Here is a 26,458-nt window from a genome sequence, read left to right as displayed (position 1 = left end):
AACCAAGAGTGTCAGAGTAGAGGACCAAAGTAGAATTAAACTCCTTCCCTTTAGGGGAAGGGACAGTTAATAGAGGGCAAAGACCCAAGCGGTTCCTTTGCAGTGGGAGAGCCTGTTCCATGAGTGAAATGTCCATGTAGTGGCAGGGCAGCCATTGTCCATGTCTTTAATCAACCTCTAGCCCTGTAGGTTTTTGGCTGTCATAGCAGGAAGCTGTGAGTTGTGGGAACTTGGAAATGAAGAAGTTTGAGAGGAAAGTCAGGAGAGCATAGAAAGACACGTTTGTTGGAGAATGGGCATAAGTAGTTCCAGGGAGCTCTAAATACTTGTAATTGCTGTAACAATCTAATGTGGATTGATGAAAGGAAGTTTCTGCACTACAGCCATTGACTGAAAAGCTGTATTTGATATTTCCTAGAGAAGTTCATACTGTTTCTTTCTGTGGGTAGAGGACGTAAAGAGAAACGTAATTTGTGTTTTGCAGCCACTTCAGCAAATCTTTCTTTTGTCACTAGCTCCTAATATAACTGCCTTTGAAGAAATTAAAAGATGTTTTGCCTTCTGCATTTTCTTTTTTCTCCTCCTTCATGTGTTTTCCCCAGTTTCCCAATCTGTGTATGTCGGTGTTGTGACGTTGATTCCCAGAGAACATGATATGCCAAGTACCTAGTGCTAGGTGCCAAGGCAGAGGCAGTGACTTACTCTGCTCCTGGTGGAAAACATGCCATAGCAGCAGGGAGGCACCAAGTCCCCTTTTTCCCAGCACAGTTCCAAATAGGCAGAGCCATCAGAGCAGTTGTGACTCATGGATGTGGATGCCTGGCTTCTGTTTTGGGTTGGTTTGTTTGGTTGGTGTTGGTTTTGGTTTTGGTTTTTGGTATTTTTTTTGAATATTGTAGAAATCCACACCCAAGTTGTGTTTAAAGGGTGAAACATTAAAGACTAACTGAAATTTCTGGCAAAAAAAAATGACCCCATTTGAGAGGGGAAGCATAGGAAGGTATGTTTAATTCACTGCACTGCTGCCACTTAACAGAGCAAGGGAGCACTCCTGGGTGCTGCCTCTTCTATTGATGTGTGTTTATTTGGGGGCTGTTGCTAAACCAGCTGTCTGAAACTGGTGGGTAATAAATGGCAAAAGAAAATAATGATGTAATAGGTAAAGAGAATAGTTAGACCACTAGCCAAATCTTTTGTGGCCTGTTTATTAAAATAAGTTTAGCAATTTCTTCATCACAGATACTTGGGTTGCGACAACGTGACTAATCATTAAATGACATTAATTTTATTTTTATTCAAGAAGCAAAGGGCAAAGGTCTTTTGTTTTGGCATAGAGTAGTCTGCTAAGAAAACTTCTGGCTATTAAAAGAGGTTTTATATATATTCTGAAAAAAAAATTAGCCCATTGTTTCTGTCAACCTTAAATACTTAGTAACAACAAGCTAAACTCTATGGTGGTGAGATTTCAGAGTGCTGTAATGTCTGCTCTTTACTCACATTTATTTGCCTTTACAGAGATTTGATGAACTTGCTTTAAAATCAGTTTGTTCCTTCACCCTACATCTGTGGTGCCAATCCTACAGTTTTGTTGGCAGGCTGGGATGTCTTCATGGAGCACCATTCACCTCAGCAGTTTGTACAAGTACTGCATTCTGTTCTTGCACGACGAGTGACAGTGTTGGGCAGGCCAGGCTGGAAACATTAACTTTCCCTCTTTGTTTATTACAACAGCCATGGCCAACCTTTTTTACAGAAAAGTTTGCTTATGGGGGTTTGGATTTATGGAAAGTGAGGACATCTGGGTGGTGTGATATGTTGATGTGTAACCTGGCCTCTGAAGACTGGTGCTAAGCCTTAGGAGTTGGTAATTTATTAATAAAAGTCCCTTTAACCTCATGGTGTTCTACTAACTTGGTTAGGCCGTTGCTCTTACTTTGCTGAAAGCTTTTATTTTCCTAACTTTTCCCATACCAATAAAGACTCCAAGGAGCTGCACTACTCTTGCTGCCTCCAGATGCAGTTCTTGCTGGCTCTATGCCTGGTGGGTGCAATGAGCTTCAGGCACTTTCTCAACTGAGAGCATCTCCTCTCTGTTCTCTTTCCAAGATGAGATACAAACTACATGTAAGTTCTTGTAGGGCAGGTTGGGATCCTCTCATGTAGTGCAAGTTCCTTTGCCAAATCACAGGTCTTGTTCTGCCCTTGAACTTTATGGAGGCATCCTGTTTTAATCAGTAGCTGACTCTGAATGAATTTCCATGTGTTCAGTCTGATTTCAAAAAGCTGATCTATAGACTAAAGATAATGAGTTGACTTGATGATCTCTGCAGAGTGAATTTAAGTCTTAGTTAAGGTATAAGTAATTACAGTGGAGAATGTAATACCTTTCAAGTTCATTTAGGCAAAACAGGTTGCATTTTGTTTAAAATTATACACACCCTCTTATTTCATATTAACATTTTTGTATATTCTGAATCTGAAAAGTCTTGAAAAATGTTAAACATTTACCATTTCAAAGGTTATCTTTTTCTTGGATAGTATTCTTGTACTGCTGAAATTAACCTGCATGCAGTACTGGTACAAGTCAGAAGAGGGATTAATCTTGATCATGGAGTTTCGAATACTGATGTATTTGTACCAGTATGTGGGAATCAAGAGAAACTTGTCCAAGTTGACTGTAATTCACAAACTCAACAGGATGTTTCCTCTTTTGTTTACAGACTTGGTATTTGCAAGTTCCCTGCCTTGACAGCAATCACCATGGATAGTGGTAAGTTTAATTTACTGATGAGTGTGCATTCTCTGTTGTTTCCTGTGGACAGTAACACACCCCAAAACTCTCCCCTGCTCATAATCCCAGTCTCTTTGCGCAAAAGATGCCCTCTGGCATTGAACTGCCTTTGATGTTACAGATGACACAGATCTTTGCCCACACTGAGCTCAACTGGAGTCATGCAACTGTTCTGACAGAGATATTATTTGCAGACCATAAAAATCATCACAGACTTATTGTGGCTCTTTGAAAGCTGGCTGCAGAATGAAGACCACAAAGCTGAATTTGCAGCCTTGAGTACTTTAGTTTTAACTGTTTTTAAGCTTGTCTCTGTAACTCCAGATTCTCAGAGCAGAAGTCACTTTTTAAACTTTGTAAATAAAAGCACAAATCATTTTTCTCCTTCCAGCCCTATTCAAACCAAATGGACTTACTAAGATGACCTATACAAAGATTCTAATTTAATAGCAGCAGCTTCAAATTTAGAGCTAAAATGTTTACTTTTACTATTTAGTAGTGATTTTAGTGTGGTTAAATGTTGGTGAGGAGTCAAAAGAGGAAGCTCAATAATGGTCTCAATAGAGCTGGTTTTGGTGTTCAGGCTGCCTCGGGCTCTGCTTTAGCGGCACTTCTGTCCCTCGGAATACTTTTCCCACGCTGCTGATCCCTGTCCCTTCTGTCACTAGAGACCTAGAACCTGTTTTCTTCCCCTGTGACAGCTTCAGCTGGCAGGCTGCAATGTATTTATCCTCTGGTGTCCTTGCCTGGCTCTGGTTCTGATTGAATTTCACCTTGCTAGAGTATCCATTCACTATTAGGGTAGCAGGCAGGCTTTCCAGAGGATGTGTAATGAATTGATCTGACTGTATTGTTCTCTTCAATAATAATAAATGAAACTAAGTCTTGGAAGCTTTCTGATACATAAAAACTTGGTAAAAGCCAATTATTACAGTTACATACAGAGCACAAGCATGTCTGAAGAAACAATGTATTCAAATGCATTAAATTTGGTAGTTGTATATCTTCATCTATATCATACAAAAACTGGGGAACTAGAAGAGACTTCAGATTATTTGTTTCTGTGTGTATCTTTCATAATGTCAAAACAACAATTTTGACTTTTCTTTTCTCTTGTATTTGCTAGTTGATCTCCTTAACAAAGTGAAAAAGTGACTTATCTTGCTTCATTCCTTTATTCTTACCACATGCAAGTGTTCCCTGATTATGTTCAGCTCCACAGTAACAGCTGCAGTGAATTCAGCCATGCTGTGGCTTAGCTAGGTGGGCATCCAACCCAAAGTGGGCTTTTTGCACACTCCTATCCATCTATAGCTGAATATCTACATAATTATGGTCCTGGAATACTAAGAAGTCGAAGTGGGTTCTGCAATACGGTTTCATTTTCTTTTTTTTATAAGATTCATCAGGCCATGACTGATTCTCATTAAATCCCTGTATTTTGATAGCATGTTTTTATTTCCTTGATACATTTATATTGACTTCTCAATAGGATTCGAAGTCACTAGGATCGTGCAAAGCATTCAAAATGTCTCGTCAGAACAAACAAGTTAATATACTTCATTTTTTTTTCAGCTTTATAGGGTCAAAAGGCATTCCTAGTCTGGATTAGCCAGAGATTGTTATTTATAGGACACATTCATAATTAATATGGGATGTAGTTTATTTTCCTCATCAGGCTTTGTCTCTATGAAATGTGCATTTTCTATACTGTATTGTGAGAGAAGACAGACTTTCTGAATATGAGTTGTTAAATAAAAACTTTGGGGGTATAAATAGTCATATACTGTCTGTTCTTGAATAGAATTAACATTTTGCTGTTCTTTATGAATGCATTTTGAATCAGAATAGCTCCTTTTGGAAAACTAAAGTATTACCTAGAAATTCATACCAATATATATCAAATGCAATATTTCTTAACATGCCAGCTTTTAAACTTTTATTCTCTTTGCAAATTGGAAAGTGCATGTAGAAACAAGTATTTGTATGTTGTTTCTGAGAGCCAGAATCTGCAAATCAGGGTATTTTCAGCTACCTGCCCTTTCCTGTGTTTCTTTTCCCTCTGCATCCCATACAAAGCTGTCATAATTTCTCTCATTGCTCTTTTTGGGGATGGATTCCATCCGTGAAATGAAATTCCCTAGGTTTTGTCTGCTGGAGGAAGGAAAACTTAATTTGTAATGCATTATCTACTCTTCAGTGCCTCTACATGTGGACACTCTTAGGAGAGTCTGGCCTGACACTTGTTCCCTTCAAGAATGCCCACAAGGATTTGGGGAAAGTAGGAAAAGCACTGGCAGTTCATCCCCAGGCATGGCTGTGTGCTGCGTTCCTGACATGGATGAGTTCTTCAGCTCACCACCTTGAGGTGATCACTGAGGCATGAGGATGAAAGAAACCAAGTTATTCAGGCCGTGAGGGAAGTGAGGGGAATTGTGTGGGAAGTGGAAAAAAGCCATCTTCTTTCCTTTTTGAAGAGATTTCTGAATATTAATTTCTATGTTATTTAGTCACTGAACTTACACCATAGGAGATGTCCATGTGCTCACCTGTGGTGCTGAAGAAACCTAAATTTGCAGTAGATGCAGTTGCAGAGTTGTATGCACTGTACTCCTGGCATCCTCATGAGCAGTGTAATGTGTTTGAATGCATGTATGTAATGTATTCAGCTGGAAGCATAGGAGTCAGTGGTGTTTTGGAATTCAATCTTTGCATCTTCATTTAATCCTTTGCAAAAGGAAGATCACTCTCTAATGATTTGTAACCAAGTTGTGACTGATTGAACCTGGCTGGACACCAAGTGCCCCCCAGAGCTGTCACTCCCCTCCACCATGGTCTGCACCTTGGGCTCCAGGGGAATCTCAGCTCTGGCACCTGGAGCACCTCCTCCCCTTGCTTCTCGCCTGACATGGGGTAATTTTCTAGCAGCTTCTCACAGAAGCTACCCCTGTAGCCTGGCCACATAGATCCATTACAATAGTATACCACAGACACTAAACAAGTTGAAATTAGTTATGCCTAATTATGCTAATCAGTGCTGGCAAATACCACCACATCTTTCTAAAGCAAAGACACAGGGATTGTCTTTGTTTCCTTGTTGTCCTCCTTTTATAACATTAAAAATCAGATGATTGAGGGAAACAAAACCCTTCAGCCTAAGTGTAAATGAAGCAATGCACAAATGATTGTGTAGGCCAAGAAAGTGCAACAAATGCATTAGTGTGGCAGAATCATTATCCCCTCTTGCTGGCACTGAGAGCCCAAGAACAGTGTAGCACTGACTTGATGTTCCTGCTTCCTGACCTGAAATAGCTGGAGAATTCCTTCATCATGCACTGCAGATGTACCTCCTGGGTAATTCAGTCTGATTCCAGTTACTGCTTACGTAGAAATCATTGAGACAGAGTTTGATGGAAAGCTGGAACATCAGAAGAAAAGAGATTGCTTCCAGCTCTCTTCTTTGAACAGCAAACTAAGGAAAGCAAATAAGGAATACCTGTGTCAGAACATTGGTTGCCTTTTAGGATTGTTTCATTTGATTCGTCAAATAAGGTGAGGTTTTCTGTATGGTTCAAGAAAATAGAAAGAGGATACTTCCCCCCACACCCTCAAAAGGGCACCCATTTCATGGTTGAGATTTCTGGAATGAAGAGAATAAGTCTGCTTCAAAGTTGCTTGAGAAAACTTACAGACTTAATCATTGATAAATGCAGCTGCCTGGTGTTTGTGACTCTGGGTAATAGTCATAAATATTTATATCAAAAACTTCAGAGCATTCTGGCTCTGATGCCCTCAGGCAGTTGCAAATATCATTTTGGATGTTGACAAGCAGGATTTGTTTGTTCTGTGTCAGCTTGAGCTGAGCATGTGCCTCTCTCTTCCAAGGATTCTTCTTGGGCACCAGCTTCAGTCTTGTTACACCACACATGATTATGATGCTGAATGGAGGTCTCTGCATTTATGACATTTGAGCAGTAGATACTGAAATTGTAGGCCCAAGTACTTACAACAGTGAGCAAAACTAGGAAAAGCTTTTTATCATATCAAATGAAGGGGAAGACTTTGAAAAAACTTTTTCTTAAAGGCATATTTTCTTTGAGCAATTCTAGCATGAGGTTTTGGGTATCTATTTTAGAAGTGACCTTTGTTGTCTCTCCTCTTCTTATGCAGTGTTCTTAACAGAGGACAAAGCCAACTCTGTGTTAAAAAGATACCCAAGAGCCAACACTTTCCTGGAAGAATTAAAGCAAGGTGACATAGAACATGAATGCAGAGAAGAAATCTGTAGCTATGAAGAAGCAAGAGAAGCATTTGAAAATGAGGAAAAAACGGTATGTTTTGCTGTGTATGTAAAGATGGGTAGGCTGTATTGATACTAAACTTTTGGGTGTGCTGAGTGCTTGTGTGTTTTCCAGCATTGCATTAGATTTGGTTTTTGCACAGGGAAATTGTACTGGCAAGGACACAAAATTTGCGCAGGTGACACATTCCACTCTTCAGTGGCTGAGCTCTACATCAAAAAATAAGTGTATAAAGGCACAGTGGACATTTTAAGTTCTTGACATCTTTTTGTTGGGGGTCATACCTGGGGAGATGGATAAGGCTGGCAGGAGAATTTTCTGATTTATTAAAATGAAGTTGTAGGACATGTGGTGTCTCTTCAAAGTTGCTTCTTTCTGAAGCTGTGAAGTGCCTGCACACAGGTGTTTTTTACCTCCCAAACTTGACTTGTTGTGACTATTCCTAATGATAGCTCATTGTGTAATTAAGAATAATGTGTACAATGAGACAACTTGTATAAAATTCTAACACAATATCATTTTTGCTTTTTGTTCCAGTCACTAGACAAAACATAACCTGAACATGTTGTCTCTCACTTCAGCTTCTTTCTCCCATTTAGGAACATGTTATGGTAATTAGCATTTCCCTTGCAGAGGTATTTAGGAAGTAGTAAAATAGAAACAATTACATTTCTTTTCTGCCACAAGTGGTGAAGGAGCTTCCAATAAGGTCCTGACCTATTATCCATTTCCACTACTGTATCCTTTTTCCCTGGCTGCTGTGTTCTGCTGTGGTGAGCTGCTAATGGGCCAGGCTCTGCTAATGTGCACTCGTGCCTGACCAGACTCATTTACTTGGGCTTTATTTAGTGCACTGTCCCCCAGCAGAATCCATCCACACAGCCACTTAGTAATACTTAACATCTGTGTCCCAGGGGAAGGGAATGGATGCAGTAGACTGGGAATATGATACAGTATATTCAGAGAAACACAGGAGCAAAGCTTTCATAGTACAGATAGACTGGAAGTCAGATAGGGTCTGTAGCTTATTTATCTCGTGGTAACTTTTTGTCTAATCTCTATCTTTGTATTTTTTATCTTGTCCATTTGCTTCTTTGTTTTTCTGCAGTCTTCTGGGCAGGTCTGCAACATGCAGATTTGTAATATTAAAAGAATATCAAGTAGTTCCCTCAAGTTATTTTTGGTGCCTGAGTTTTTAATTAGCATTGTGTATGTCAAATGTGCATACATGCCATTCAATATTTCCAAGACAGGCTTGGGAGTTTTGACAGATTCAGAATTATTATTTAAAACTATATAGTTAATTATAAAGATAAAACTATTATGTTAGGCTAGAGCCAACAGGGAAGAATTTGAAGTTCTTTGTGGGTAAAATAGAGTATGAAATTCTGTGTTGACAAATGTGCATGTGGAGGAATTGGGAACATTTATTATAATATATGATTGGCTCTGAACTGAATTCAGGAACAAGATCACAATTTCAATCTATGAAGACTTCAATTTAAAGCCGAACAGTCAAACAAAGCCAAAACCAGATAAAAAAAAACTGAGTTATAAGAATCTGAAGTAAAGGAGCAGAGATCAAAATAGAGAGTTTACCCACATCTTGAATGTGTACAGCTCTCATCTCCCTCTTTAAAAGCAAATTAGTAGGTGAGGAAGGACCAGAGAAATGTGACAATTGTTGAAAAATATGGAAAGACATGTATAACAACAACAGATCATAAAATAATTGAATCAGGGAATATGTGATGATGTCTGTGAAATGAAGGCTGAGCTGAGGTCAGTGACTTGCCATCCTTCTCATAGCAGAGATAAGAGGGGCCTCAAAGGAAACTGGAAAGGTGCAGGTTCAAAGCAAGTAGAAGTCTCTCCTCACCACAGCTAATAGAGCTGCCTTGCCACAGGATGTCTCAAAGCTTGTATAGGTTCAGAGAACAGTGATGTAACTGAAGGGAAGATTAATCAGTCTGGAACCATTAATTAAAAGGAATCAGCTTTGGCTAATGGAGGCTCTTGAGGTACAAATATGTGAAATCTGGGAGAGTACCACTGCCTGCTTGTGTTTGAACTCTTTCGGCAGTCTCTAAAGATTATTGTCAGAGAGAAGTTAACAGATAAGGTGAACCCTAGGTGTGATCTTGTAGAGCTGTTCATTGGTGGTGCCTGTAGCCTGCAGGCAGCACTGCATGTGGTCACTGGTCAGGTGTCAGAGGTTGTTGGGAGGCTCAAAGATTTATACAAGGATTACTGTGCAAAGTACCTGAGTGTGGTTGTAGCACTGGTATTAATTTAATTTCCATTAAGTCACTTTGTTTAAATTAAACTGCATGAAGATTTTAAAAGCTGGAAGTCCCAGATTTTCATTCCTGTTGCAAATTTCCTGTGAATTTTAAGCGTTGCAAAAATTGCAAAGCTCTCTGTGTTGCTTTATTCAAGCAAAACAAACAAACTACTGCTAAAAAGCTTAGTAAGCAACTCAAAACTCGGCAGCACCAGATCTAAAATGATGTGATCGAGTAAGGCTGCCAATGTCAGTCTGTGTAATTACGGATGCTGGATAAATACTCAGAAGAGAAGAGGTGAATCTTTTCCTGCTACTTGAAACTGGGGGCAGACCAGAAGGAAAGCGTGTAGCAGGTGCACTCACTTCCCCTTACTGCTCTGTTCTCACCCTCTGCCTGGCGAATACCAAGCAGTCTTCTGACTGGCTTATTATCAGTCCACCTTTAAAACAAGTCAGGCAATTGACAAAGGATCATTTGAGGCTGACATTGCTGCCAAATGTCGTAAAGGCCTCTGCTGAAATTCTCAGGAGGGTGTGAGTCTCCTGACTTCCTTGCAGATCCCTTATTTGGTTCAGCATTCAGATCCAGTTGATTGATACTGACTCTGTTCTGAGAAGTATTACAAATAAGAGGGAAACAAAATTCTTGCAAATTTTGCTGTAATTGTCTTCAGGATGCATTTGAGAATTCCTTTCTATTATTTCAAACTGGATTTGCCAAAACACTAAGGTACATTCAGAAAAGTAGTTCTTGGCAGGAATATATGTTAGATGTTTTCTAAGTCTTTTCCATTGCAGTTATCTGATTATGTGGCCTGCTTAACTTAGTTTTTCAGCCTTATAAGGCTTTTACACCTGGTATTCCTGGTTGTACAGCACTCGGGTAAATGATTACTGAAGTGTCCTTTTCATTAATCACAAGTTAGTAATTTTGTCAAGCAGGAAGTCTTTTCTGTTATTAGGTTAAGAGACCAGCAGTTGTGGGTGGAATGTTTGTGCTGTGAGTTTTCCAGCTTCTAAATTACTCTTTAACTTTCTGTATGAATTTTACAGCTACTTTGTAAGTTTTCAGTCTTCCCCCTCTTGGTCTTTTTCACTGCAGTTTGTACAAATCCTCACACTGTGCAAATTCATCCAAGTTGTCTGTGGCTTTGTTGGGCAGGATTTGACTCTGACCAGGTGTCTTGTACTCCTCCTGCACCATCACTTTACTCTGCAGTGTAGCTGTGGGGTAGCAGAGCAGAGGGAAAGCTTGGCAGCTGTGCAACCCAAACCTAAAGGATGGGTTTCCTGCAGTTGCTGTGGCAGTCTGGAACTAAAAGTCCTTGTGCCTCTCTTGGAAATCTGACTTGCAAAAATGCAAGCTGGAAACCTGGGATCTAGTATGCTAACAAGGTTATATTTGGTGGGGTTTTGCAGGGTTGTTTTTTTGGTTGGTTGTTTTTTTCTTCTCCCCTGAAGAAGAACATTTAAAAGAATTTTTTTTAAATGAATAAGCAAGTGTTTCTTTCTTAGTGTTTTTCACCTTGCACAGAACTTTATTCCTCTGTCTCTGTAAGATAGTGTTAAACCTAAAGTAATTTTTGACCGGGGAGTCTAAACCATCTTGAATTTTCCTTGCCTTGCATGTAAATGAAAGAGGACATTAAACTACTTTCATCCTTAAGGCAGTTTAAAGTCTTAGTTTAAGCTCTTTATACATCTGTCTGGTCACATCACCAAGTCAAACATCCCAAAAGCAACACACCCTGTTCTGCACTAAGTGCCTGCTACTCTGGGAGAACAGAACAGCTTTTCTGCTGCTTTGCCAAGTTGCAGAGTGCCAAGGAGAGATGCTGTTTCAGCTTTCTGAAGAAGATGCAGAGGCATTTTCCACAGCAGATAGATCTGACCTAGAAGTAACATGGAAACAATATTAAAATACCAGTCACTACTTTACTACCCTTCTGTTGGAGAAGGTGCATTTCCTCTGCAGTCTGCAATGCAAAATAGATTGCTGGGGAGAAGTGTGATTTCTTCTTTTTCATCAAAACTACCTTTCTCCTCCAGAGAGTCTTTAAAATGACACATCCTTGCACAGTATATTTAATGACTTTCAGTAAGTCTTTGCAACTTTGGTCTTAAAAACTAGCGTTGTACCATTTTATTTCTTTGCTGCCATTGAGGCCACAGAACAGGGATGTGGGAAGTTTGGTCCCCGTACATACAGTAGCATTTCATAATCCTAATTAATCCGTTTCTGCTTTTTTTAGTTAACAATATATTATTTGTTCCACTAAGTAATCTATTTAGCTGTAATCTAACCAGATGCAAAAGTAATAGGTATTCTTAATTGCCTGGTAGTCTGGTGGGGAGAGGATGAGGTGTTTGGTTCTGCCAGGTTTTATCATGCAGAGATCCCAAAAGCCCTCAGTTGTGCAGCTAATGGCATTTTTCAATGTTAGTTCTCCCCAAAATACATTTTTCTAAACTCAGAACAGTTGGTTTGGGGTTCACTGTGGAACACACATCAAGGAGCACCCTTGTATAGAGAAGTATTTAGAGTCCATCTTCCCAGACTTTCTTACTTTGTGTGAAGCCAGTGTTACCTGACACAGCTTAGATGATTTGGACCTGGGTTCACATCAAAGAGGGGCCTTGTGACAACCTGCTTGTGGCATCAAGCCTTAAAATTTAGGGAAAATGCCTGATCATGGATTGGTGTAGGAGTCAGAAATGTTTTGGTTTTTGAACTTGCACATAGGCATAACGAAAACTGAATTTATCTTTGGAAAAGAAAATGTACAGGATAGTTTTCATGCTTACATGAATTGTTGCATGCACATGGCATTGCTCTTGACCTGAGTACATTCTGATCCGGAAGTGTTGTGAGTGTGTTTTGCCCATGGTGTCCTGCCTTTGCACAGGGAAAGCTTGGCTTCCATGCTAGAGGGATTGTGCTGCTTTTAGACTCAAGCTGCCTCTGGGGTCAGTGGTGGCAGAAAATGCCTCTGGTGGCATTTTCTGTTTAATGTTCATCATGTGGCAGCAGGCATGGACTAAAAAAACTGATGAATCTGATTCGTGTGTGCACAAAGTCAGTCTGCAACCTGAATACATAATTTAGTAACAACTGAGCATTGAAATTTCAGTTCTACCTGATGACAGTTTTATAAACAGTTGCATAAAATGTGTGCTGTCATTTAAAATTGATGTGAGGCTGGCAGGAGCCAGATGGGGTCAGGTCTGTGCATTTTTAAAGAAAACTAAAGAGTTCAGAGTTTCTGGCGTGGACCAGGGGGTGTCATTAATTACAGTTTTTTGGTTTGGGGTTCTTTTTAGTTATACTACAATATACTAAAATACACCAAATTATGACTATAAAACACGGTGGAAGTGTTTCATAGTAGGAGGGACATTACAGGTGAGGATGGCTATTCTTTTGAGGCAGGGTATGTTTTTCTTTTTGTACCATTCCTTCATAGTATTCACTGCAGAAGAAATTGCATGGTAACGTGATCTTTGTGCTCCTACTTGTGCATATAAATACAGCAAAGAGGACTTTCAAGTATTGGTGTCCCCCTTCATCTTTGTTTTCACTTGTTCATATTTTCACTTTATGTTCCATTTATCTGTAGCTATGTTGTCAAGATTTCTAGAATGTAATAACCTGTTTAATAGCCTCATAGTTATGGTGCTATTTTTAACTGTAAACAGAGGATCTGGATCAACTCAAAATAGCCTGACAGGAATTAATGTATGAGCCAGAGGGTGGGGCATGTCTAAATTATGATAAGACAGTACAGCACAGTTGTGCTTTGCCAAAATGGTCTGTCATTCTGAGCCAGTGTTTCCCTGTCAAATTGTACTGGTGTATTATTGCAATTTTAGAACAAACAAACCCTAAACTTGTACCTTGAGTGGTGCTGACAAATTCTGATCCACCGGATGGCTGATGTGCATCCTGATTAGGCAGGAGCTTTTGAGATGTTTTTTTTCCTAGTTTGTTTTGTGGTTGGGTTTTTTTCTTTTCTTTGTGTATTATTACTTAGTCCTGTCTGTGGTGCATGTTTGTAAACATTGAGTGCAGACGTAAGAATCTTAAAAGTAGTGAAGAGGTTGTTTTAAAAAACCAAATCCCTTTTGTATCATTCATCACATGAGAAGAAAAATTGAAAGTTTATGTGCGCTTATCCATGCCAATTCTCATTTTAATCATCAATATTTGAAATGCCTTTTTTTTCCCTCATTCTTTAAAACAACTTGCTTACATTGCTTGTTTTTTATTAACTGTGTTATAGTTTCTGACATGTTGTGTCTTGCTCTTCTAGAAGGAGTTCTGGAAAGTCTACAAAAATGGACTCCAGGGAGAAAGTAACACAGGACATAGCTGGTATTCATTTTACCTTGCATTTCCATTAATCATTGGCCTTTTTGTTATCCTCATTGTCATTTTTGTCATCTGGAGATGCCTGTTTAAAAAGAAAATGCGTAGGCAGTCGGTGTACGTGCACAGGGGAGCCCACGGAGCGCTGGGCGATGGTGCTGATGGCAGAGGGCCCCTCCCACCGCCTCTCAGCATTGTTCATTCCCCACAGGAGGAAATGTATGAAGTCAGTGGGCTCTCTCCAGGAGGTCTGAGCTATTCGGATGCACGGTCAGACTCAATATCCACAAGGCTCTCAAACTGTGATCCTCCTCCTTCCTATGAGGAAGCCACTGGGGAAATCAGTGTGAGAAGAAGCGACACTGAACAGCATTTAGATCCACCCCCACAGTATGAAGACATTGTGAATTCCAGTTCAGCCACTGCCATTGCACTTACTCCCATTGTCACCAGTACTAAGTAAAACAAGAAGAATGCCATGGACCTTTTAAAAATCAGTAATCGTTTTGTAGCACTTTATCTTGGCTTATTATGCATTTCTGTAATTTAACGGACTTGTATACAATGAATTTCACCTTTTCTAGGTTCCCTCGTTCTTTGGGTTTGGGATTTTTTTTCCCCTATAGAATGTCTTAAAAGATAAGGAATCTGTATTGAGAGTGTAGTGCAGATACAGATGTGGTGCTCTGTCATACTTCTCAAAAGTACATCTGTTTTGAAGGATGTTGCTTTATTCCAAACACTGTCCACATTCCCCACAAGATTTGTGGGATCGCCCTCCCCTTTCTTACTGCAGACTGTCAGAATTCCCTACAATAGGGAATCCTTAAGCAACATTTTAATAGTTATTTACACTAGAGGGGACTGATTTTGCAGTATTGCCTCTTGTCTGGTTGGTTCCTTTTTCTCACTTGGATTTTTGTTGCATGCTGCACCCTCTCCTGGCCCTCAGGAAGCTGGGAGCCTTTGTGTTCAAACCAGGATCTCATGGAGAATGCTGGTGTAAGAGCAATAATTCCAGACTCCTAGCAGGAGGGGTGTACTGTAAAGCTTTTGCTATTATAGCTCAAAATTCTGTAAATGCTTAGAAGCTGACAATTCAAGACACTAATTGGTGAATTTAATGGTATAAGTTTTTTTTCTGTGTTCTGCCTTTCCTGTTTTCCTGTCTTGTTTTAGTTTTCTATTCTAGAGGTGAGAAGTGTGCATATGTTAACTTCAGAACTTGAAAGTTCATGCGACAGTAATACTGAAGTACTCAAGAGTGGATAAAATCCTGATCATAGACTTCCTACTGTGATTTTCACTGGGACCAGGATGTAATCTATAAGCACATACACCCAAAGGCATTACTCTCCTTTTTAAAAGGGGAAAAAGGAAAGAAATTCAGTGTCTGTGACTTCTTTTTTTCCCCAGCTATGAAAACCTTCCTCAAGGTTTTCCCTGCTATAAACCCCTTCCTCAAGTTCTGATACTCTCTTGCCTACTGACAGGTACCTTGTGTGCACCTTGTACTGGTGCCTGTGGAAATTCTTTGCAGAGAATATAGAAACCTTTTTTCAACAACATTTATTGCTTATCCATTCCAAGGAATTCTAAGAACGTGCAGCCATAACCCCAAGCATTAGTGTGGAGTGACTTTCTGAGACTGAAGAGATGAATGCAAGTTATATACAGGCTTGTACAGAATTTCACCCACCTGGTTTAGGTGGTACAAATTCTAGTGTGGTGTTTCTTTTTTCACAGGTTGATTTAAAAGTTAATTGCTTGGTTTAATTTCTGAGTATTAAGTTTCCGTTTTCTTTCTTCCCACACCAGGGTAGCATGGCATTAGCTTAGTACTGTTCTGTGGTCTACTCATCAATTAGCACCAAATGAAACTTACTGAGCCCTGAAGGACTAAATTTTGTCTTTCTTACAACAGAAACCCAAACTGTCTTGTTTCAAACACCCCAAATGAAATGCCCATGCCATCTGTTTGAAATTGCTCTTAATGTCCCTCTCATGAGGCCTTGGCCCACCTTTTCTCAGAGGATTTTTATGGAAGGAGACTGGAAGGAAATGGATGGTTATAGATGGGTGTGTAAATGCACACTTTGATAAGAATATGATCTAATGTATTGACACGTGGAGTCAGGAGTTCTCATTTTTGGCAGAGTAGGTTGCCTTTGTTGCCTGCTGGGGCTCTTCAGCTGCTAAAGCAAGTTGTATTAGAGATGAACTCCTGGCCAAACTCCTGACTCCACAGTCAAAACTGTAACTCTCATTTATATTCATTATATATTACAGATATATTAAGATAGGCAGATAAGTACAGTATGGTTTGGACACTTGTAGTAAAAATTGCCTGGGTTTTGTTTGTGGACTGTCAGACCTTTTCTTTTGAAGTGGTTTTAGCTCTTGTGAATTCCGAATTGAGACTTGTGGAAGTTAAAGCTCCTTTCATACCAAGCAAGAGTTAATGAATACACTGCTCTAGGCAGATTCACCAGAACAAAGTGCCTCATCCCAGCGTGCAGGAACCACCTCAGAAAGAGCTGGTGCTTCAGTGTCTGTGCCATATTGGCATCTCCTGTGCCTGCCAGCACAGATAGTAGTTTTAGCAGTAACTTCCTCGTCAGGATATAGGACTTTCCTGTAGGAAATGCATGGAGATCACCCATGTCACATTAGGTTGTTAAGCAGCCGTCATCATCCCCTGAACATGGGCAGTCTACTTTAGTAATTTAGACATGAGCTGGCTTTTCCCTTTTTTCTGTTTTTTCTTTACTCTGTATTCCACTACCACTTCTGAAGGGTTTGTTTCTGGCTCCTAAGTTGAGTATGTTACTTTGTCTTGTTACTGTGTCCAGTAGATACTTTTATGTGCAATCCAAAATTGAAGCTTGCCATTCCAAAAAAATTCACAACCAAAAACTTAAAGTGATTTAATTAGACAATGCCTTTTCCATGAGTACGTGAGTGTGAAAGACATTGTGGACTATAAATTTATGTCTTGGTGAATAAATTCGATATTTAAACTAAACCTATGTGGGACAGTTGTGCAAATGCATTTCCTCTGAGACATGAACAGTTTTCTCCATGTTGGAATAGTGTCAAATTACTAATTGTTTTGTTCTGTTTTGTGAAATGTGGGAAAATAGCTTAGTCTTGTGGTTGGCTTTTCTAACCTAACTGAAAAATAAAATTTTATTTGTACTGGAGTTTTATACAGCATTTTTTTCCTTGTTGTTTTACCTATCCTAGAATTGCATGGTCATGCAATAAATATAAATTTATAGTTGTATCTCTCTAAGGTTTTGCAACTCTGAATGCAGTGCTGTCTTGACTGATGAGATGAATAGTCAGGATACTGCCTTTCCCACTTCTGAATGTAACATTGAATTTCATCTTGTATAAGGACTGAAATTATTTAGCTACTAAAACTAACTTGAAGGTGGCTCTGTTTTAAGAAATTATGGAAATTAATGATTTGCTTAGATGATATTAACATTAGTGAAGGTTGTGCTCTCTTCACTGGATGTAAATAACCTCTGATTACAGTATTGTGTATGTTAAAGGGGTTTGGTTTACATTAAATTATCCTATTTAAACATTTTTGCCTATGTTTATAGAAAATGTTTTGTAACATTTGTTTTTCAATATGCTAAATAAAAATTTTTAAGATGCCTCTAATGTTTCAAAATACCAGTTTTACACAACTGCAGTATTTACTTTGTGGTCTTTTAATTTCCATTGTTCTGTGGACTTAATCAGTTTCATGAATCAATTGTTTTGATGCTATAAAATACAAATATAATTTTGTTTGCAGGTAGGCAAGACTATTGTTTCAAAATTCAGGCTCAATTTCAATCGGTGTTGTTAATTTGTATAGTTTCCAATTTTGAAAAAAAGCATTTAACGCTGTCATGAGCTCATTTGCTTAGAGTCTGGTGTTAATAACACCAAGGTTGTGGGTTCAATCCCTGTATGGGCTGTTCACTTAAGAGTTGGACTTGATGATCCTTCTGAGTCCCTTCCAACTCAGAATATTCTGTGATTTCTTGTAGCCACAGCTAAATAAGTCACAGGCCAAAGGAAAGGAAACTGTAGCAAAAAAAGTTGAAGTTGGAGAACCTAATTTCAAAGTTCACTTGAGCCACTTGAAAGTGACTACAAAATTTCATGTCAGCTCTAGGAATGATGAATTAACAGAGAACAAAACCAGCCCTGTGTAATGATCCCTGCTGGAAACTGGAGGTCTCCATTCCAGGCAGCACAAAGTGCGTGTCATCCCTTCCCACTCTGATAATCAGGATAAAATGTCCTTGGGATTGTTCACCAGTGCAGGGCCTGTGGGAGAGACTGGTGAAGCCCAGAGTGAGGTTTGTGTCTCAGAGCTGTGAACTCAAGTGCAGTTTTGTGCCGCTCATAACAAAAAGGAAAAGAAAGGTACTTGAAGCAGCAAAGAGCAGTGACTTTCCAAGCTGTCAGTGCACACTGTGGCCCCATGTTCCCCTTGGGAAGCTTTTATTTGTGTATCCCAAGCCAGCACCATCCAAACAGGACGCTCTGCCCTGGGTTAAGTGGGGCTTGCTGTGCACACTCACGTTTGTGTCCTGGCCTCACGCCCATCGGCATGGGCTGACGTGTTCATCCTGCCCCTGGCTTCCAGCTATGGGAACGTGGGGGATACGGTGCTAAACTGGTGTCATGCGTCTCAGTGTCTATACAAATGAAATCATTGCTCAGGTTACCAGTGATGAATGTTCATTATTTATTGTTTCTTGTGCCCAGAGCACTCTGCTGTGCTGCTCTAAATCACACTGATAGATTTCTTTTTATCTTCTGCATAATGTGAGCTTTGTAAATGTCTCCTAGTGCCACTTGCTGATTTTTAAAAAGAAGGAAAACCATGTTCAGCTGAAAGCACTGAGGTAACATCTGTACTATTTCATTGCTTGCTGCACACACATTTGATTGATTTGCTACAGGGTAATTGAACTTTGAGTTTTGCCAGAAACTTGAAGTACACTTTTCTTCTGCAGGGGCATCTCGGTAATTGTATTTTTCATTTGACAGTGAGTTATTGAATGCTAAATAACAAGTCAGTGTAAGAAAGGTCTTGCTTATGCTCTCTTGACCATATCCATCTATAGATACACAGATATAGATATCTCCAGCACATATATTATACAGCATATTATACAGGACTTACTTACCATTTAGATCTCTGCAACAATGTTTGCTGTAATATTAGACCTGTGTCCTCTTTGCCTGTCCTGTCTCTGTGTATCCTGCAATAAAGACACACTGACTGCTGTGCTGTTTTCCACTTGAAAGCGTTGTACAGAACTGTGTGGCTCCCAGGGTTAGCTGAGGAACTTAAAGCAAGAAGGAAACAAGTATTTAAAAAATCCATTTTGATACTACCAGCAATGAAATCTCTGCTGGTGAAATAATCTGTACCAGACTGTCTCCCTGGCCTTTCCTGTGGTGTGGGATGTGTTTTCCCACACAACAGACCCTGGATCAATTCCATGGGTCAGAGGCTCCCAGTTTGATTTTTCTTTATTTTCTCACTCAGCTCTTGCTGCTGGCAGTGGTGCAGCAGCCGCTCTTGGCTGTGCACAGGGACTTGAGTTGTTTGTTTGGTGACACACATCTGTACATAGGTGGCTCTGGGACCCAGGCTTCCCTGCTTCCCTCCCCTGACCTTGCTGGTCTGCTCACACCCAGGCCGGGCAGTATTTCAGTGCTGGACAAAGAGCCGAGGGGATGAACGCAGCAATGGGGACCAGAGGCAGGTGTCAGCCTGCTGTGCCACAGGGAGAGACACAGTCTGTTATCACCTGTGGCCTTTTCACTGCCAGTCTGAATGCAGCCACCTCATGTGGGTTGTTTCCAAGATTAAAACCACTGCAGGCAGCGTTTCTTGCCAAGACTTGCTGTGAAAAAATGGTACTGTCAAAGAAAAGCAAGGGTGGTGTGACCAGCTCAAACGTTTTCCCCAGCTAGTACCCCTAAACTTTCTTAGCACAAGTAATTTATTTCCATTTACTACTCAAATTATTATTTTTATTTTTACTTTTGTTGTGTCTACTTTTCTGTTTGTGGTTCCATTCTAACCATAGGTTTTTCCTTACAGATGGGTGAAGGTAAAATATACCTTGTATAGATTATACTGTAATCATGAAGAGCTACATGTTTCATTTTTTTTTTCATTTTTCTGTTTCTGGATGGGTTGGGTTTTTTTCTTAGCTTGCTGGTTTTTGCATTTTGTTTAATAAAAGTGCTTGAATACCTCCTTTTTCTGTTCCCCCTAAAATCTTTTGCATGCTCATTTTTTAAAGTGCATAACAGCTGGTATTTTTATTGTGCAGCTTCTCTAGAAGAAATGTATCTTTGAAAATAATTTCTAACGCTATTTTCTCTTCAATGATTTTTTTCAGCCTTATGAAGTGCTACTTGTAGCTTAGTTTCCCTTTTCTTGCCTAATTGTGCTTCCACCCATTACCTTCCAGCCTTTCCACACAGGCAGCTTGACTCCATGAAAACACTACCTCTCTCCTCCACTGGCAGGAATGTTTAAAAAAGGGAGTTTCTGTTCTGCACATTGCTTTCAGATTTCAATTTTTACTGTTCTGCATAACCCAGCATTGACTTCCTGAAAATTGTTCACAAAATCCTGCTCCCAGTGCCAGGCTGTCAGCAAACCCACAACCCCTGAGGAAGGCTGGCTCTCACTCTGACCTTCACCCACAGCCCTGGAGCAAGGATTTGAACTTGTGTTTCCTCCATTGCAGGGCATTAGGCAGCTCTGAACATTAGACTAAGCTTGCAGTCTCTATCTTTCTCAAGCTTCAAAATCCTTTGAAATCCTCTATAGTATATGCAGATCTCTGGGTATAGTGAATTTAAACTACTTAACATAGATTTAATTTACTTACTAACTTCTTATGGATTGTTGGAAAGCAGAGCAGTATATTTCTGTTAAAGGATACCATAGGGTGTGGGTTTGAGCTGCTCTCTTGATTTTTTATATGCTGGTGACACCAACCTTGGTATGACACTTTATGGATCACAAATTTCATCTGGAACCTGAGAAGTCTTTACCAGTATAGGTTTTGTTGCTTGTTTTTGTCAAAACTGGCATGGTCCCGTCAGCAATTTTAGCTTCACTGAGTTACTCTTCAGTATAGAAGTGTTTATTAAAAAAAATTCCTGAGTAGCAGCAGTTGATGGTTTTATGATTGACTACGGTGATGTCTCCTAGCAACACGACTGAAAAAAGATCATCCCACGTTGCTCACTTGTCCAGACATTTCCAGATTGCTGTGTTTATCTTGATGAGGCTGACTAAGCCATCTCACTTCACCAGTACTTACTCCCTGCACCACATTTCTGCCCATTTTGTGTTGAAAAGGGTTCTCCAAAGTGACACCAAAGGTGTAAGGCCTGTTCCCAAAGTCCTGCTTTGGGATGTGCAAAATTCCCTCCCAGGCGCTGAGTGGTCCTACCCCACATCCCCAAAGCATTAACTTCCCTTGACCTGCCCTTTCCCAGCAGCTCTTGTGTGCCAGGGCTTGCAAAGGATGGAGACTTGTGGAGTTCATTTTGTTGTCTGACACAGGATTTCAGAGCGAGGTACAGCCTGTGGACCTTTCATCTGGCACCTCCTCTGTGCTGGTGACGATGACAAATGAGTGCCTTGCTCATAGTCAACATCATTTCAATTAATCTTTCTTTTAAAGAGATTGCTTTTGTTAGTGAACAAATGCTCCTCTTCCACGAGATGTCACAGGTGAGATTCTTCAAGAGACTACCGTGCAGTCTCCCACCTCCTCATGGCACTTCCCTCTGGTTTCCCAGATCCTTCTCAGACCAGGAGAACACTGTGTGTCCCCACCACAGCTGCTGTCTGAGGCTGGTTAGCACTCAGATGTGATGGAGGCATTGCTGGATGAGAGATGGCAGAGATGCTGCCTTTCCCCACTCCTGGAGGTGTCCAGCACTGATGGAGATGTGGTGGTGGAGCTCAGGCTGCTATGGTGTGTGCCTGTGACAGCAGCTGCTCTGCCTGGCTGCCAGCTGCATTTGACCATGCAGTAATTAATGCCTCTGAGGAGCAGGCATTGTCCCTGTTTTCAGCCCTTTTTAGCTTCAGGACCAGCCCATGGTAACGTGCTCCATGTGCCCAAAGCTGCTGTGGGAAGAACTGCTCACTCCACGTGAGACACCACAGGGCTGTGAGAGCTGTGCCAGCTCCCCGTGGCCTGAGGTGGCTGTTCTGCTTTACAAACCCCTAAGCTGCCATGGAGCTCTTACTGGGGACATACCTGCTCTCTGTGTGCCATATCCCAGCAGCACCTTAGCTGGATTTGTGCTGCAAAGGAGGCCAGCTGAGCATCAGAAGTTTTCCAGGTCCTGCCCCTCACGTGGCCTTGATTTTAATTTCTTTGGGGCAAGTTCTAAAAGCTGTGTGTTTTTTACATGGCTTTGAAGGCAGTTTAAAGAAATCCTGTGAAGGTACCTTGGGAATGTTCCTGCCATTACTGTCCAGTGCCTGATACAAATTGTGTTCATCACTTTGTTATTTAAACTGCTGGCAGGTAAGTTAATTAATTTTAATAGAATGCTACAGGGTGAGTTTTGCAACTCTAATTATTATCTTACTATTCTGAATGTTAAATATTTAACATTCAGAAATGTTAAAAGGTCTCTTTTAATGCCGAATCTAAAAAAAGTGGTGCAATTAAATGATAGTCTAGTCTTTTTCCAAAGAAACACAAAAAAAAAAAGAAAAAGAAAACGAAGAAAAGGAAGAGGCCAGTTTAATTGAAGTAATTACTTTTGTAGTAGTTGTTTAAAAGTCCTCTAAAACCTTTTGTTTTGTTCATGCACACATGTCTCTGATACATTTATAGGTTTATATGGTTTTGGATCCAGTTAGCATGTGCTTCTCTGTTTTCCTTGGCCTGCCTTCTTGCTGTGGTTGGTATCAAGATACACAGCAAATCCATAGCAGGGAGACCAAAATGGGGATATTGAACCAGTCACACAGAACCAGCCGCCCTCCAGAGCCACCCTCCAGAGATACAGGTCTGTTAAACTGGATCGGCCAGTGCAGGCACTGGTGGAATCTGTGTGAAAGAGTCACCTTCCAGAGAGGGTTAATCAGAGGCTGCTTGGTGTGGAGGAAGGTGTGCAGGAGTGCTGGGGTTATCCCAGCAACCTTGCAGTGACTGTCTCACCTGATAGGTGTTTTCATTCCTTAGGATCTTTCTAAGCCACCTGTCTGCTCCCTTGGCGGTGTGAATAAGGTTGTCTCCACAGGGCAGGCAGATAAAGTGTCCCCTAGAGCCAAGAGATTTGCAATATTTTTCTTGTCATTTCCCTTTTAAGCCTCCGTCAGTAACAATTGAGTTTGGCCTGCTGTATTCACCTTAAGAAATCCAGGGAGTGGATTTCTGTGAATGTTTCTGTGTTCATGTATCAACCCCACTCTCCCTGGGTGTGAGAATCCCTCCGAGGTGAGAGTATCAAGTTCCTGTAGCTGCCTCTGGCCACAAACCATTACATGTTGAACAGTTGACTCCTGCTGTGCTTGAAAAGCACCAATAAAGGACTGTAAAGAGTTAAATCCTACTGTATTTCAGTTTTTTTTTACCTTTAGTCATGTTCCTCTTGAACCAAACACTCTTCAGAACACCTCTTCACAGATTAGGCTCTCTTTTTTTATTCTCACCTGTGCCCCAAGGTAAATTTATAACAGAGGTTTTCTTTCACTTGTGTATAACATTGAGAAAGATTCTTTCAGTCAGTGGTTTGACCAACCTTACAGACAGCAGAATTGAGCAATTTTGTCTAATCTCATCATGTTGAAAAAGATGTACTAAAAAACTATGAGATTAAAAATGCAGTGGTTGTGCACAAGTCCATTCTCATTACATTTTTCCAAGTAAACATTTCAAGCTTTTATCTGTTGTTGAGCATTGTTTCTATACCTAACAAACCTGTATGAGACAAATAATGAAATATTGATTTGCCAACTTGAAACTTTTTCAGCTGCCATTTTATTCAGTGCATCCGTTGCAGCACAGCAGAATGGAGGTTTTATTGTGGGCTGAGCAAACCCATTGGTTTGAGCATGACACGGTGAAATTGTAACGCAGCAATAAAATTGCAGGGCACATTTATGCCATCTGTTTCATAGTGGAAAACCAGAACATTTTAGTGATGGCCTCAAACAATAAATCTGGACTTAGAAAAGAAAAATAATTGGCGCTTGTAATGTTCAGCACAGCCTATGATGTTGCACGGCCTACTTCCCCCCACTGTTGCTCAGCTGCAAAGTTCCCCCAGGTTCTTCTTGGTTTAGGCATCCTTAGCTGTTATAGTCTGCTGGGTTAAGGGCTCAGAAAAACATCTCTTAAGTCATAGAACACTGACTCGAGATGTTTGCCTCCTCCTACCTCATCTATCGCTTTTATCAGCTTTCCATTTTTGGAGTGGGCAGGCATGAAAGGGGTCAGGTTGCATTGCTCCACCATCAATCAGTGATAGCAAACAAAGTTAAAAGGTCACAATCGATGGGCAAGAGGCAAACATGAAAGAGGGTTATTCAATCTTTCATCAAAACAGCATAAAATCTAAGACATGAACCCTGTGTTATCAGAAAAAGAGGGAATTAGATTATTGTAATAAACGTAGAATGTGCAGAAAAGGTTTTTTCCCTGGAAAATCAGTGATGTAAGATAAGAGGGTTCTCTTATTCTGTTCTCTCATCAAACATTTGATATTGTGATCCTTGTATTTTTAAGTAACCTATGACCTGAAAGAATGGTCCTAAAAACAATGTCCTCGTAGCTGTGGAAATCTGTAGATACTGAATGCTATTAAGATGTGTAATGATTCTTGTTATTAATTATATTTGTTGCAAAGTTCTAAATGTTATGGTTTCTCTACCTAATAAGAAATAAAAAAAATGTCTTTCTTCACCTTCAAACTGAAAGTAGGTTTAGATTAGATATTAGGAAGAAATTCTTTACCATGAGGGTGTTGAGGCCCTGGTACAGGTTGCCCAGAGAAGCTGTGGATGCCCCATCCTTGGAAGTGCTCAAGGCCAGGCTGGACGAAGCTCTGAGCAACCTGGTCTTGTGAAAGGTGTCACTGCCCATGGCATGGGGGTTGGAACTAGAGACCTTTGAGGTCTCTTCCAAACCATTCTGTGATTAAATTCTATGATTCTTTGATGGATGGGATCTCTTGCAGGGAGTTTCTCTGCAGTTTCTTATGTTTTCTACGCCCTCTTTCCCAATCCTCTCTGATGTACCTGGATGACCTTCTGCAATGGTATCTGTCCAAAGTCTGCATTGTCTCTTATGGAAGAGGAAAGGAGAAGACAAAAGATGTCAGGGCTGTTGAAGCCACTACTTTCTGGTCCAGCTACAGCACTGTGATGCCCCCCACTGTGACACTCCCAATGTCAAAACCCCTCACTGGCATGTCCTGCTCTGTTCAGCTATGCCATCCCCAGTTCCCAGTCCTGGTTTCTTACCTGCCAAAACATGGCACTTTCCTACAGCCTCCCCCACAAAATGCTGCTTCTCAGGGTGAGACCTTCAGAGCTGATTGCCTTGAGTCTAGCACCACCTTCCGTGAAGGAGGTTTGCATCCTCGCCCAGCTGCCTCCAGTAGGCATCTGGTTACCTGCCTGGCACAAATCAATGCCTGTCAGATAATAAATGAGAAGGATGGAAGCAACTGTGTTTGTTTGTGTTTAAGCCACAGAAGGAACAGGTTGGTTTTTTTTTATAGTGTTTGCCAATTTTAAGATGAGAGCTTGAAAAATGTCATTAAGATGAGGAATGGTAACAAGGTGATAAAGAAACAATCTTCTCGCTTTAATGACTTGAGCTAAAAGCTAAATGACTGTAGCAGCTCAGATTGTAAAAGCAGTGGGAAATTTAATGAACAGTGACCCCACAAGAAAGTCAATCTGTCTGTTAATGTTTAGTTTTGTCATTTCTTCTGAAAAGTAATAAACGTCTATTATATAATCTATTGGTTACAGAACCTGGGGTCATGCTCCCATGGAGCTTAACTCTGCCAATCTGTCTCAGCTGAAATTACTGACCTTCCCCATGAAATAGGTAAACATCCCAAGCAGGAAATAGCTGTGCAGGTACTTGAGGAAATAGCTTTGGTTGTGGGAAAAGAAAATTGCCATGAACTCGACTGCAAAAGCTCTAAATGGATTGTGAATTCCCTTAATGATAAGCTGATTCATCCAGTTAAATTATGTAAAATATAATGAATGAAACTGTGATTAGTCAGTAATGGCTGATGCCCCAGTTCTGTAACATGTCATTCATCTGGATGGTGTGGAATACTCACTGCAAATCTTGTAGCAAAGGCAGTAATCAAATAAGAGATAAAAATATGAACCTCTTTGCTTATGTTTAGCTACTGAGAACAAGTATTTACTTAACCAGATGGTGGGAAGAGGCATCTTGAAAGTTGGGTGATTTAGAGAAGTGTATTTTAACTGCAGGCTAAAAGCTGGAAAGCTGCAAACTTGGATAGCACCATCCACACAGGTTGCTGCTGTGAGCACAGGCCTGGAAGAGGCTGGAGCACTCTGCTTCTGTCCCCTGCCACAAGGCAGAACCAGCCCTGTCCTATAAAGTTCTTCATTTGGGCTAAAGTTTCAGGTTGGCTTTTTTCTAGTC

General features: G+C 40.4%; 1 protein-coding gene across 4 annotated transcripts in view; it reads left to right on the top strand.

Annotated features, from left to right (window-relative positions):
• PRRG1 (proline rich and Gla domain 1) overlaps positions 1-17,446 on the top strand; it is a 30,986-nt gene extending 13,540 nt beyond the window's left edge. For all 4 annotated transcript variants that reach the window (XM_042035455.1, XM_042035448.1, XM_042035456.1 and 1 more), the window contains exons 2-4: positions 2,721-2,770; positions 6,962-7,122; positions 13,690-17,446. In XM_042035455.1, the coding sequence (XP_041891389.1) occupies positions 2,761-2,770; positions 6,962-7,122; positions 13,690-14,208 (690 nt within the window). In that variant the 5' untranslated portion in view covers positions 2,721-2,760 and the 3' untranslated portion in view covers positions 14,209-17,446. The remainder of the gene's footprint in view (positions 1-2,720; positions 2,771-6,961; positions 7,123-13,689) is intronic.
• Positions 17,447-26,458: the final 9,012 nt, after the last annotated feature.

Source organism: Corvus kubaryi, unplaced genomic scaffold (genome assembly GCF_017639235.1).
Source record: "Corvus kubaryi isolate FWS band 111438036 unplaced genomic scaffold, C.kubaryi_AGA036_p1.0 133, whole genome shotgun sequence".
NCBI lineage: Eukaryota > Metazoa > Chordata > Aves > Passeriformes > Corvidae > Corvus > Corvus kubaryi.
Note: the sequence above shows the minus strand (reverse complement) of the source record. Positions and strands in the feature narration are given on the sequence as shown.